This window comes from Giraffa tippelskirchi, chromosome 5 (genome assembly GCF_054371585.1).
Source record: "Giraffa tippelskirchi isolate mGirTip1 chromosome 5, T2T-mGirTip1v1.2.pri, whole genome shotgun sequence".
NCBI classification, from domain to species: domain Eukaryota; kingdom Metazoa; phylum Chordata; class Mammalia; order Artiodactyla; family Giraffidae; genus Giraffa; species Giraffa tippelskirchi.
Window position 1 is genome coordinate 104,580,833 of NC_137279.1, and position 14,261 is coordinate 104,595,093.

The 14,261-nt window shown below is 38.6% G+C and overlaps 1 protein-coding gene and 1 long non-coding RNA gene across 17 annotated transcripts in view; both read left to right on the forward strand.

Moving 5' to 3' along the window:
- Positions 1-8,166: 8,166 nt before the first annotated feature.
- Positions 8,167-14,261, forward strand: part of SPAG17 (sperm associated antigen 17) — a 246,713-nt gene continuing 240,618 nt past the window's right edge. For all 16 annotated transcript variants that reach the window (XR_014054585.1, XR_014054589.1, XR_014054587.1 and 13 more), the window contains exon 1: positions 8,167-8,347. Coding sequence is in view for 8 of the 16 variants with exons in the window: in XM_081492940.1 (XP_081349066.1) it covers positions 8,261-8,347 (87 nt within the window). In the remaining 8 variants the exon portion in view is untranslated. The remainder of the gene's footprint in view (positions 8,348-14,261) is intronic.
- LOC145507113 (uncharacterized) lies at positions 9,355-9,865 on the forward strand. Its single transcript, XR_014054596.1, has 2 exons — positions 9,355-9,496; positions 9,620-9,865. It is a non-coding gene; the product is annotated as an uncharacterized LOC145507113 (long non-coding RNA).

Sequence of the window (14,261 nt, forward strand, 5' to 3'; positions counted from 1 at the left end):
GATCCCCTTGTGTGTTATTTGTTGTTTTTCCCTTGCTGCTTTTAATATTTGTTCTTTGTGTTTGATCTTTGTTAATTTGATTAATATGTGTCTTGGGGTGTTTCGCCTTGGGTTTATCCTGTTTGGAACTCTCTGGGTTTCTTGAACTTCTGTGACTATTTCTTTCCTCAATTTAGGGAAATTCTCAACTATTATCTCCTCGAGTATTTTTTCATGGCCTTTCCTTTTATCTTCTTCTTCTGGGACTCCTATGATTCGAATGTTGGGGCGTTTCATATTGTCCCAGAGGTCCCGGAGGTTTTCCTCATTTCTTTTGATTCTTTTTTCTTTTTTCCTCTCTGCTTCGTTTATTTCCATCATTCTATCTTCTACCTCACTTATCCTATCTTCTGCCTCCGTTATTCTACTGTTGGTTCCCTCCAGAGTGTCTTTTATCTCCTTTATTTCATTATTCATTCTATATTGATTCCTTTTTATTTCTTCTAAGTCCTTGATAAACATTTCTTGCATCTTCTCAATCTTTGTCTCCAGGCTATTTATCTGTAACTCCATTTTGCTTTCAAGATTTTGGATCATTTTTATTATCCTTATTCTAAATTCTTTTTCAGATAGATTCCCTATCTCCTCCTCTTTTGTTTGGCTTTGTGGGCATTTCTCATTTTCCTTTACTTGCTGAGTATTTCTCTGCCTTTTCATCTTGTTTAGATTGCTGTGTCAGGCGTGGCCCTTCTGTATTCTGGTAGTATGAAGTTCCTCTTTGTTGTGGAGGTTCCTCACTGCGGTTGGGGTTGGACAGGTGGCTTGTCAAGGTTTCCTGGTTGGGGGAGCTTGTGTCGGTGTTCTGGTGGGTGGAGCTGGATTTCTGCTCTCTCTTTTGAAGATAATGCGCAGTTTTTGTGAAAGCCTGACGTCCTCAGCCAGCCTTCAGAAGTAGTTTTGTGAAGTTTGGTCAGCGTTCAGATGTTCTTTCGATAAATTTGTGGAGGAGAGAGTGGTCTCCCCGTCCTATTCCTCCGCCATCTTAGCCCCGCCTCTGAGTAATATTCTTTTGTACCTACATTTTCTTTATCCATTCATCTACCAATGCACTTTTCCAAAGACTTTAAGGTAAAACAGCTAACCACAACTGACCTTCTTGTTCCTACATCCACAAAGCATTTTTCAGACTTTTTTATCTGTCTTCTCAGTAGCATTCAGGACCACTGGCCACTTTCTCCTTCTGGAAATACCCCCACCTTTTGGCTTCAGTGACAGGAACCCCACTGGGATTTCCTCTTCCCTCTCAGACCATACCTCCGCTCCCAGGCCTGTCTTCTTCCTCTTAGCCATTGACTGTTGGATTCCCAAAGCTCAGTCAGCTCTAGGCCTAGCTCCACTGCTCACTGCGTGGTCTCTCCAGGCAGATTCCACCCAGGCTTCATTGCTATGTATGAGTAGATGACTCACCCATATCTCCCCCTGCTCTGAGCTCCAGGCCCACCAGTTGCCTACTTGACATGTTTGGATGTCTCAAGTGTGTACAAACTGAATTTATCTAAAAACTAAAGTCCTAATTTCCTCATTAGCCCACTCCTAGACTCTTCTTTTTCTGGTATTCCCTATCCTTATAAACAACAACACCAATCAACCAGTGAAATAAAATTATAATTAACCAGAGAAATTCATACTCTTTCAGATAGATGGGTATAGTATAAAATACTACCTTCCTGATGCTGGGAAAGATTAAAGGCAAAATGAGAGGGGGCGACAGAGAAAGGGATGGTTAGATAGCATCACCGGCTCAATGGACATGAGTTTGAGCAAACTCTGGGAGATAGTGACGGACAAGAGACCCTGGCGTGCTATAGTCCATGAGATCGCAAAGTCAGACATGATTTAGCAACTGAACAGTGACAACATAAAATACCACATTTGGAGGACATAAGAAACCTAAGCAAGCATACTAAAAGACATTGAATAAATAAATGATATATATGAATTTGAAATTTAATAGGAAATGAAGCAGCTGCATTCTACTGAACAATACCCCCTTCCTTCAATAAGTGGACTTATCCTATGATAGTCTTAATTTGGGTTCATTTGACAGCAGAATGTTACACAAAAGTTGGAAGCCAGCAAAAGCAAAATTTTAATTCACGGAAACAAGGATTGGCATGTATAAAATAGAAAAAGGCAACTCTGCATAGTTGCATTTAAGATGTACAAGATCGTAGTCAGAGACAAACTTCCTTGGACGTCATTCAGACATCTTCCTAGTGGTACCCTGCATTTTTTAGGAAGGTTGAGAGTCAGAGAGTGTCAGGCTGGAAAAGAGAAGTTGAGGAAGGAGGGATAACAAAGGTAGCAGACTCTTTGCCTGTGTGTGTGGTAGTTGCTCCCTTGTGTCTGACTCAGCAACCCTGTGGACTGTAGCCTGCCGGGCTCCTCTGTCCATTGGATTCTCCAGGCAAGAATACTGGAGTGGGTAGCCATTCCCTTCTCCAGGGGATCTTCCTGACCCAGGGATCGAACCTCAGTCTGCTGCATTGCAGGCAGATTCTTTACCATCTGATACACCAGGGAAGCCCACTGTTTGTCTACACTACCATATATAATACTCTCAGCTCCTCGTAACCTTATGACCAATCATCTTTTTCCCCAAAAGATTACTCATTGATCGGCATAATACACTTCAGTGTAGGTTCCCCTCAACCATAAATTCTGAACTTTGTACACAATTTTTAAAAGTTATTATTTAACATAGCACAAATGTTTGAGTAACAGACATCTGATAAAACATGAAGAAATCAAACATTTAGATAAGTATTTAAAGAAATGATTTACCATGAGTTATGGGTTTTGAAATCATCCCCAGAGGATTTACCACAAATCCCTTCAGTGAAGACATTTAAAATTAAATTCAAAGGAAAACTTGAGTGAGAGAATATTCAAGTGAAAACTCCCACACTAACAAATATGAAACAGATGAATTTTTAGCTTTTTCTATTTTTAATATATACAACTGTTATTTATCTGATTCATTAAAAAGAATATTGATATTCTTAACTCTTGGCCACAAATTATATAAAATAACGTAAAAATTAAATCAAAAGCACTTCATTATGGTTCCAAAGGCGTGCAGTTATATGACAAGACATTCAAGGCCAAAATTGTAAACTTCAAATATTGCTTTTGTCACTGACAGAAACAGGGTTCCTAGGGAAGTTCTTCTTTAGAAAGTGATCTACTCCCAGGCTCCCCACAATTCACTAGGGATTAGGAACTGCAAGCCTGCAGCTGATTTTAATTGCCACGAAGATGCATAAGGAGAGATGTGATATCTGGAGTAACTGGCTTCTAAACAATGAGGGGCTTTAAAGATTAAAGTCAACACTTTAAATTGCACTTAGGATGGAATAGGAAGCTAATGCTGACCATTGAATGCAGGTGTAATATTCTCCATATGTTTTGGACCTTATCATTGAAAGAGATCAAACCCTCTGCATCACACACAATAAAAACTCCAGGACAGTGTGTTATAACATGCTATCTGGAAGGTTAGCAACACAAAGATCATGGTGGTAAATAGCACAACCAGATAGTGAAAGGTGTTCTTAGATGTAGGATGCCAATCTGAGAAACCAGAGGTCATCTGTGAGGCCTTCTGAGCAGAAATCAAGCAAGTTGCTGCATCTAAATGTACTTTGAATACCTGCAATCTTGGCCTAGAGGTGAATTTGTCCATAGCTCCTGATGCTACCTGTAACAGTGGAAAAACTGGGCACATCAATAGCTGGCTAGACCCTTTCACGTATGAAAGGGTCAGGTATCAGACCCTTTCATGCCTTAGACTTTACACCTGAATTCATTGAACTTATTGTAAGATCAAATCATAAAACTTGAAAAAAAGAATTTTTTTGTAACCATAATATCCTATAGAAACTGTGCAACCCTTAAAGGAGATAGTCCTTGGTGAGCTAAATAATATTAAATGCAAAATCTTACTGGAAAAACTAAAACAAACCAGGAGTGACTCTGCCAATGTGAAAGAAAATTCTCTGAATAGTATAGTTTTGTTTTAGCCACTGACATATGGGAAAATTTATGTAGTAAAGTATATGCTTATAAAGTTTCAACTTATATTTAGTGGGGGAAACAATTTATTATACCAAAAGAGCATAAATGTATGACAGATGGTAATGCTTTTTTTTCCTCTATTCTTGGCATGGTACACTTTTAGCTGAAAGGCCTTTGCTTCTTAAAACTATGAACACTGTCATTCACACCTATTTTCTGAAATTAAACAGACCAATTCTAAGATGAAACTCCCTATAAATTTGGTTACTGTATAATGTCTTCCCCTTTTGTATCATAAATTATCTAGAGTACCACTTTCTCTAGAGTAATGAAATAGGCCAAAACTAGGGAAAAAAATATTATGTAATAAAAGTCTTTATTTTTAATTATCTAAATCAATTTTGGAAAACCTATATTTAAATTTATTCTGGTAGGATTTAACAAAGGGAACTGCTAAAAATTATATTGCAAGTGCATTCTTCCTTCTTGAAATCTTTATTTTTGAATTTTAAAATGTTCAGTTCTTTAAAAACTCACTTGCTAAATTACAGTTAGTGTGTTTAAATGTCTAGCAATGGATCTTTTTGTTTCATCTTCTGAAAAATGGGCAAATGTTTTCCTAAGTATATGTGATATGGGCAGACTAGTCTATTGTATTATTTTAATATGCAGACTATTTTAAAGTAAGAAATGTATTTACTTGATGAATAAGTGAAAGAATGTGCTGTATGAGCAGGTCGAAGTCTAGGCAAAGGGTGAGCTCTTATTGGTAATACTAAATGAAGTCTCTCGAACAGCAGGAATTAGATCATTGTGCTGTTCAGAGTAGCCAGATTGCACCCTGCCTACTTGAAAGTAACAAAGCTGTTTTCTCATGCCATTTTGAAGGCTGACTACTGTTAGATTTACTAAAAGCTGATTCTCAAATGAAAACTATTAAAAATATTGGAATAGTTACATTAACTTTGGTTGCTATAGCAAACCCCAATGTTTCAGCAGCTTAAGAAAATAAAAGCCTATTTCTCATCCACTTAATCATATACTTACTATTCTCAAGCAAATGCCTTTGGTGGAGAAATCAAGGCAAAACTGAGAGAACAGGGACCCTATGTGTCACAGCAATCAGAGAGTCAAAGATTTCCGTGTCAACCCAATATATAGGCAAATATGGGAAGAGAATGAATAATCCTTGGAAGATGTAACTTACAACTTTAAGTTGTAAGACAAAGCTAGTGACATTTTCTCTGTGGTTATAAAATAACACTTAATTTTACTCTTTTCTCCCTATTCCATTTTTCTCCATTGTTTTTCTTTCTTATTTGCAGTCGGTTTTATTAATCATTTGCTAGTGATTCGGCTGAACTGATTGTGCATAATATGTTTTATTTTGAAATATGCATTCACATTCAAAAAGAAAGAAAATTGGTAACATGGTATGACATATATAAACATCTAGTCAATCTTTTCTTATAAAACATAACTGGAAGGACAACAAACTTTTTTACTGCTTTTCTAGTAAAGACACAGGACTTTTTTTTCCCCAAACAGTAAAAACCTATAGGAAAAATTATGATCAAAATTCAGAATGATGTAATCAGTTATTACTTAATTTTTTTTATTTATAACAGTGTTTATATATTCAATATAAAGTTTGAGTCTTTATATTCAAGCCATAATCCAGACAGTTTTCATCTTATATAGAATATTTTAGTGAAGAACCAAATTTTGGAGAAAATTCTATGATAATGAGTCAATGGTAGCCTGGGTGGTTGCTCTGGAGACCCTCAAGAAAATCCCTTTCTGGCATGATACCTCTGGCATCACTAAGCATCAGACATTTTATCCTCATGACAAGAAGAAAGGGATTCAGGTTGTGATTTGTGATTGCATGGATCTAGCCCCCCAAAAGATAAACCATTCATATTTCAACAAGAAAAGAAAAGTGGAATTATTTTTGTAAATTTCCTGTGGAAAGACTTTCTATAAATTATATTTTCTCTTTAATATTTGGTTTAAAAAAGTGGGATAGGAGGAGAAACTTCCCCTTCATTGATCCAAATTATGAACAATAGTTGAAAAGAAGCATCATCTTTAAACCTCAGATGAAGACAGTAGTGAATAGGTTTATCATTATCCCATTCAAACACAATTTCTTCCTCAAAAAAAAGCAATGAAAAGTGTCAGAACACTTTCTTGCAATGATGGATCATCTGCAGGTTGTGCTGAATGAAGTTAAGCTTCAAGTCACATGCATCACCTTAGCTACCCTGGCCCACGGGGATAATTGAAACACCTCACCTCTAGGCCAAGTGCAGGGCTGGGAGGAATGGGTAAGCACTGGTCACACTGCATTATATAGTGAAAAAGACTAACGACTAAAGAGATAGCAAAACACCTTTGGCCGAACTCTGCCCTGGTTGTCCTCAAATTTGTCCCATTGTAATAAAAGTTAAATAAAAATAAGTCTAGCCCTAAAAGAGAGACATCTATCATTTTAGCAGGCCTAAAACTAAAAAGCTACTTGATGAAAGTGAAAGAGGAGAGTGAAAAAGTTGGCTTAAAGCTCAACGTTCAGAAAACTGAGATCGTGGCATCTGGTCCCATCACTTCATGGGAAATACATGGGGAAACAGTGGAAACAATGTCAGACTTTATTTTGGGGGGCTCCAAAATCACTGCAGATGGTGACTGCAGCCGTGAAATTAAAAGACGCTTACTCCTTGGAAGGAAAGTTATGACCAACCTAGACAGCATATTAAAAAGCAGAGACATTACTTTGCCAACAAAGCTCTATCTAGTCAAGGCTATGGTTTTTCCAGTAGTCATGTATGGATGTGAGAGTTGGACGGTGAAGAAAGCTGAGCACTGAAGAGTTGATGCTTTTGAACTGTGGTGTTGGAGAAGACTCTTGAGAGTCCCTTGGACTGCAAGGAGATCCAACCAGTCCATCCTAAAGGAGATCAGTCCTGGGTGTTCATTGAAAGGACTGATGTTGAGGCTGAAACTCCAAAACTTTGGCCACCTCATGCGAAGAGTTGACTCATTGGAAAAGACCCTGATGCTGGGAAGGATTGGGGGCAGGAGGAGAAGGGGACGACAGAGGATGAGATGGCTGGATGGCATCACCGACTCGATGGACATGAGTTTGGGTAAACTCTGGGAGTTGATGATGGACAGGGAGGCCTGGCGTGCTGCAATTCATGGGGTTGCAAAGAGTCGGACATGACTGAGTGACTGAACTGAACTGAATTGAAAACAGTGGTAATAGGAGTGTAGAATTTAAGCACACTGGAATTGGGATTCATATAATCCTGGATTTTAATTCTAATGCCATAAGTGATACACTGTGAGACTTGGAACAAGGTTGTTTTTAAGTAAATAATGTAACAATGTACAGCATATAACCAGTGCTCAAGAAACAAGAGTTGTTGATACATTATTATGATAACTATCATTATTACTTTGGGAACTCTGATCAGGATACTTTAGATATCGGTGCTATGTGAGGGAAAGAGGGAAAAGACTCTATTTAGTGGAGCACAGTGTAAAAGAACTTGGGCTAATCAGGAAGAGAAAACAGTTTATAGACACTAATCCTGACTACAGTTATATCAAGGATCCTGTGCAAAAGTAATTGGACCTGTTCTGGTACGGCCTTGGGAGGCAGAACCTAGACCAAAGCAGCGGATGGAGGCCGGAGACAAATTTGGCTTCATATAGAGAAGCATCTTGGGCAGGTTAGAGAGGAAGAGAAAACAGCATGGGCTGTCCTCTGAGTGGAGTCAGTTCTTCATTCTGAGTTTCCCAGGATGGAAGAAATCTTGGTAAAGAAGTCGTGGACGGGTTTCCAGGGATTCTGAATTTCTAGACAATGCCTCAGACCAGAGAAGGCTCTAAAGAAGAAACAGGGTGGGAGTAAAAGAAAGTAGCTTGACCAGCTCGAAGCTAGCTGTATCCTTTCCTCCTCCACTTGCACATTTCTATGGCTGGGAATTTCTGATTTAACCTTGGGGACCGGAGTCCCGCCCACAAGTTTCCAGTTACCGTGGCAACGGAAGCGGTTGACCAGAGCGTTTAGAACTGGTTTGGCAGAGGGAAGCCAATCCCTTCAGAAACTGGGCGTGGCTTCGGTTACTGTGGCAGCGGGGACGCTTAGTCCGGGCCTGAGGCCGGTTTAGAGGCTGATGCTCCTCCCGTTCTTTGCATGGCACCCAAAAAAGAGAAAGGCGGGACAACCACCACCAGCTCTAAGATATGGGAACCCTCGCTCATAGCTGCACAATTCAACCAGGTATGCCCGGAACCCCGTAAATCCTCTCTGACCTCCCCCCTCACCCCCACTCCAGTGCTGAAGCCCGAGCCAGACTCTCCAGGCGACGCTGCCAGGCTGGCCTTCTCTTCTAGACATAACCGCTGCCCCCTCGGAAAATTGTGCTTGGTACTGCTCTCCCAGGCCTGATGGTTTTGTTCACAAAAATCCTAGGGTCCCACCCACAGGGAGCATTGAGGGAAGAGAGAAGGGGACTCCGATTTCAAGAGGGGATGAAAGTGAGTGGTGGGCCAAGAGTAGAGGTTCTGACATCTCACCAGCTTTTTCAGTGAAGTCATCCAGAAGGTACTCCACAATGTACTGGAGTTGTCTTTATGAACTACTCACTTTCTCCTGATTTCTCCTGAGGAAAAAATCCTGCTGAATCATTTGTAGCCTGGCACATAGTAGACTTCAATAAGAGCTGTATGAAAACAGACATGGAGTATCAATGCATTTGGTATCAGTGTATTTAATACAAAGGAGCCTTCTACAGATAGGAATGGATGACTTTCTTATGCAATGCCCTGATACCACAATATCAAACGTTTTGATGTATTTTGAAGGTAGTCTAGGAGGTCAGAGTAGCGAGGGGTTGACTGCTAGACTCATCCATAGGATGACACAAAGGTAATCTATAATCCACCTGCCATCCATCACTGACCAGTTCTCCACCCTATTCACACCCACCACCTCCAGTGAGTTGGGCAGCCCAGTACCTCCTGTCATCTGCTACCAGAAATTCACTTCAACACTAAGTTGTTTCTAAGTCCAAGATAACATTTGTAAGGAGGAATTCTAGGAATTCTGGGCTGCCATTCCAAAAACATCTTAAAAAACTGGAAAAAATTTTTTCATTTTCTATGGGTATATGTTGCACTAGAGAGTTAGTACTTAAAGGAAAAATACATCTGAAGTTCCATGATGCTCTCATGAGAGATTTCTAATTGTCCTTATTTTCCACTATTATTGTTTTTCCCTGTGAACAGTGATCCTGTCTGATATGAAATTGCACCAGATGAAGAATGTCGTGAAAGTAATTAAGATATTGCCGATTCTGACATGATGTCATGGAATTTTGGGTTATTTCTATAACCTTAGGAATGAAGGATGTCAACTCAGTAATTCCCAGTTACGTTCTCAAATTCTCAAATATGTTTTTTAAAATACTCTATAAAATCACCCTCTCTTTTGCTTTTATAATTCAGTACTAGCCAAAATAATTTTTTCTCCATTTTCTTTGAAATTGTGTAGGCCAAGTTTGGGCTTGGAGAGAACATTTCTGCTTGAATTATAAACTGCTGAACAACAGAGTTTGATGGAGCTGCTGACATTGCATTAAGCTTTAGTGTTGCAAATATGAAGCTATAATTTTCCTAGTTGAATGGAAAACCTAAAGGCACTATTTTCCCTTATGACTTGAAAACCTGAAATAATATTCAGCTTTCTTGTTCCTGCCTAAACAATATAATTTCAATAAATCTTATATAGTAATAGAAAGAATCTGAACTCAAAGAAATATGTAACTTTAACTACAACAAGTAAACTTCTTCAGTTTGTTGAAATACAGGTTCTTTATTGCAGAGGGAAGGCAACTACCCTCCACCTCCTCTCATATTTTTTTCTCAGCTTGGTTTCATGTCTGATCCCAGAGGAAAATTCCCAAATTAAGCCCGAAGTCCAGTGCCCAGAGGCATGCCCTAACCACAATGTAATAGACTCTGAATTTGGGTTAAAGATGACTATAGATGTGTGAATTCCTTATTCATAGGGCTTAACAAAGTTCTTTGTACATATTGAGTGCGCAAAAAAAATGTTATTGCTTTAGTTTCCAGGGTTTCTTTCCATGGAGTTCTACTGCTGTGCAAATTGTGCTCCATTATACATGGTTGAGTATGTGTGTGCTACTCTGTGTGTGTGTGTGTGTGTGTGTGTGTGCACACTCGCGCGCTTACTGGGGGCCGGGGAGAGGGAAGTTTTCCTCTCAGTCTTCCATAAGCCAGTTTTTAGAATTAACTGATTAAATAGTCCTAATCAATAGCAAGTTTGAAGTCCTGTTTGTATTGAGCTGCACTAGAGTTTACAGAAAATAAATAGCTTCACAACTTGGTTTTAGTAAATTTACTTTGGATCAGTATTTTGGGCTGTCTCTTGGAGGCTAGAATAATCATCAAATTTTCAGTACATTTTATTTGGCTCTAAAACACAAAATGATTACAAATAATACAAGGCAGTCTATTTCTAAGCATTAGATGATTATATAGAGTCTAGAGGTTAGGAAGATCAAAGAGGGCTGAGATAGCCAGGAAATGCTTTTTAAGATACTTAAACTTTATCTGAGTTCTGAAGAATAGGTAGAGTTTGAGTAGGTAGAAAGCAGGAGGACAATTATTTTCAGAAAGGAGACCAATATGTGCCTTACATCAACCTGGGACACTTGAGAGAGGAAAAAATGTAGGTTAGATGGCTTCTAGGTGTACATTGCTCATAAATTAATTCTGTCAATCAAATGATCATTTACTAACTTTGTTATCCAAACATTTAGCTTGTTATTATATATGTGAGTAGATAATATTGTTATATGTGAATATATTATATTATTAGTGTATTGAACTGTCACACTTCAAATTAGGTAAATTGGAAATATTTAGGGACAAGACTATAAAAATGCATCTTAATGTTGTCTTGTATATGACATAGACATTATATTTATGATATCTAGCAGCATTAAGTGTTAGAGATGCTTTGGTGTTATATAAATTACAATCTTTTCATGCAACTGTCAAAACAGCCTCTACTGGCCACAGTGAGAGGAACAGGTGTTAACCCAGGTCCTCGGTGATAAAAGGTGTTATCCGGAAGCATTTTGGTCTCTGCTGCTGCTGCTGCTAAGTCGCGTCAGTCATGTCCGACTCTGTGCGACCCCATAGACGGCAGCCCACCAGGCTCCGCTGTCCCTGGGATTCTCCAGGCAAGAATACTGGAGTGGGTTGCCATCTCCTTCTCCAGTGCATGAAAGGGAAAAGTGAAAGTGAAGTCGCTCAGTCATGTCCGACTCTTAGCGACCCCATGGGCTGCAGCCTACCAGGCTCCTCCGTCCATGGGATTTTCCAGGCAAGAGTACTGGAGTGGGGTGCCATTGCCTTCTCCATTTTGGTCTCAGATATTTTTATTTGTATGTTTTATTGTGGTAAAACATACATATAACAAGAAAGTTATCATTCTAAACATTTTTAATGTACTGTTCAGTGAATGGCATGAAATATCTTCATATTATTGTGCAACCATCACCACCGTCCATCTTCAAAACTCTTTCATCTTCCTCAACTGAAACTATATCCATTTCCTAATTCCACTACCTCCCTCCCCCCAGCACCTGGAAACACCCATTTTTCTTTATTGTGGATTTTTGTCCCCAAAATATGTTCTTCAGAATTTGAAGAGTCTCCAAAAGTTTGAGTTGATTTAGAAATCTCATAGGTAGAGTGTGGTTTGGGATTTTGTTAATCTTAATTCTTAAATACTTTCATATTTTCAAATTATCCTTGAATGATTATGTCTTTTCATTTGTTCCAAGTTTAAGGTCTCATTTTTAGGTGTGGCAAGAAGGCAGCCATAACTTGTGAGACCAGCAATGCACATAGCAATTATTTCATTCGCTTACTGTGACCCACCATAGAAACTGTTAAAAAACAGAAGAAAAAAAAAATTCTGGCAATCCACATATACCTTAACCCAGCCAGCCTCACTAATCAAACTAATCAAATTTACTGATTTCACTTTGTAAAGATGATTTTAGGTCCCTAATACCCTACTTAGGTATTGGACACTTACTGTCGTTTACCTTACATTCATCATTAAGATTTTACTTCTTGATTAAGCTTTTGATCCTTCTTTGATATAAATAGCCACATATTTTAAAACATTTGTAAACATCTTCCGTAATATATTTAGGTCTTTACTGAGACTCATGAGGTCTTACTTTTAAAATTTATATATTTTCATTATCAGTGTATGTTTACCCTTTCAAATGAATAATTGCATCAAAGGCACAGATTAATAATATACATGGTAATGCTGTCCTTCACAACGCTCACTCAGAAGTTGAGGCTCCTGGGGTATTTGAGCTAACCTGCTTCTTTTAGAGATCTGAGGATTCAATTATTTTAAGTTCTGATTAAGTTCTGGTCCAAAAATATACAATGAATTGACACGTGAGGGATCAGATTATAGATTTTCTCTGTAGTCCTTCTTCCTTAATAGAACTATATGTTATGATATAACTATAGCATTTAATATAGACCTTGCAATTTAAAAATATATATTTTAAACCAAATTTTAAGGAGAAATTTAAATACTTTGTTTCAAATTTCAAGATCTATACAAAATGCTATTTTTTTTTAAAGTGTGAAAAAATGCCTCCTTCTACTACCTAGAAATATGCCACATTTCCTGGTTGTGCCTGTTGAAATTTGGCTCATCAGTGTCTCAGACCATCTTCATCTCTCCATTTTCCAATTTCTGTCAGTGGCACTAGAATTCTTACAGTCATTGAAGTTCATCAAGAGTGAGTCATTGTTCTTGTTATTCAGCTGCCCTCAAAGTTCTCTTAATTTTTCCTTTAATGTTTTCTCACTTTTATCTCTTCCTTTCTTTTATCATGCCTTCATTCTTCATTTTGATCCCTGAATTTTTACAATAGCCCCCTCACCTCTGCTTATTATAGAATCTTCTATTTTTGTCAAACCAAGCCCGTTTGTGAAACCAGTGACCACTGTACCTTTCCTAAACACTGCTCACAGCATGTTCACTCCTCCATCAAAAAGTATCAGCGACTGTTTGTACTCTCAAAACCGAATCACCCTGGCTTCTTCAACCTTCTTTAAACTGGTCCCCATTTAACTATCAAACTGAATTGCTCCAGGCAAGGCAGTCTCCTCCTTGAAGTACAGACAAGAAGGAGCCAATGAGCTGCTGGAGAAAGCCCCAGCTGTGGGGCCAGGTAGATCTGGGTAAACAATCCTGATTTTGAAAGGCCTGATGGATGGCCTACAGCAAGTGTCTTACCTTCTCTAAGCCTCTTTCTCCTTTTGTCATACGGAGATAATAATATTCACCTCAAAGATTTACTGAGGTTGTTGTTCAGTCGCCAAGTCGTGTCCGACACTTTGTGATCCCATGGACAGAAGCATGCCAGTCTTCCCTGTCTCTCACCATCTCCCGGAGTAAGACTGAGGAGTAAATGATATTTGCTTCATTTCATAGATACTGTATTGCACCTGGCTTCTAATAACAGTTCAGTAAGAGAGTTCACTCCCTCCATTTTGCTTTTTCACTCATGATAGTTTCTCTACTTAAAATGAACTTCCACCTTCCATCTCCTTGTCAGATTCCTTCTTTTAGGCTCTCATAAAGCCATGCCTTGTAGTAAGCTTTCCTAACTAACCTAACCCACATTTATCTTCCCTCACCTTTGCTCTTGGCCCTGTCTTTTACAACTCAGTCCTTGGTTGCAAGTATGCCTTGAATTATTTGCTATCATTTCATGTTTTATAGAGCATTAAGTATCATGTGAGCTGCTCCACAGAAAAATCATATCTTGAACTCCTTAAATCTACTCCACAATGACTAGCGTGTTTCTAGGCACACAAACCCATACTCAAAATCTGTACAAAATTAATTCACTGACTTACTTTGGAATATGAAGAAACTTTTATTGTAGAAACCAGGACAGGACAGTTAGTGGACTGAGGAGCTGTTTTCCAAGAGAAGAGGAAGGGACAGAAAACATTTATATAAAAAAGCACCACAGCAGATAAATAGGCTGATGATAGCAATACTCCCCCCCAAAAAAATTATGCAATGATTCCATTTCACTTCCCAGAGATATTTCTCT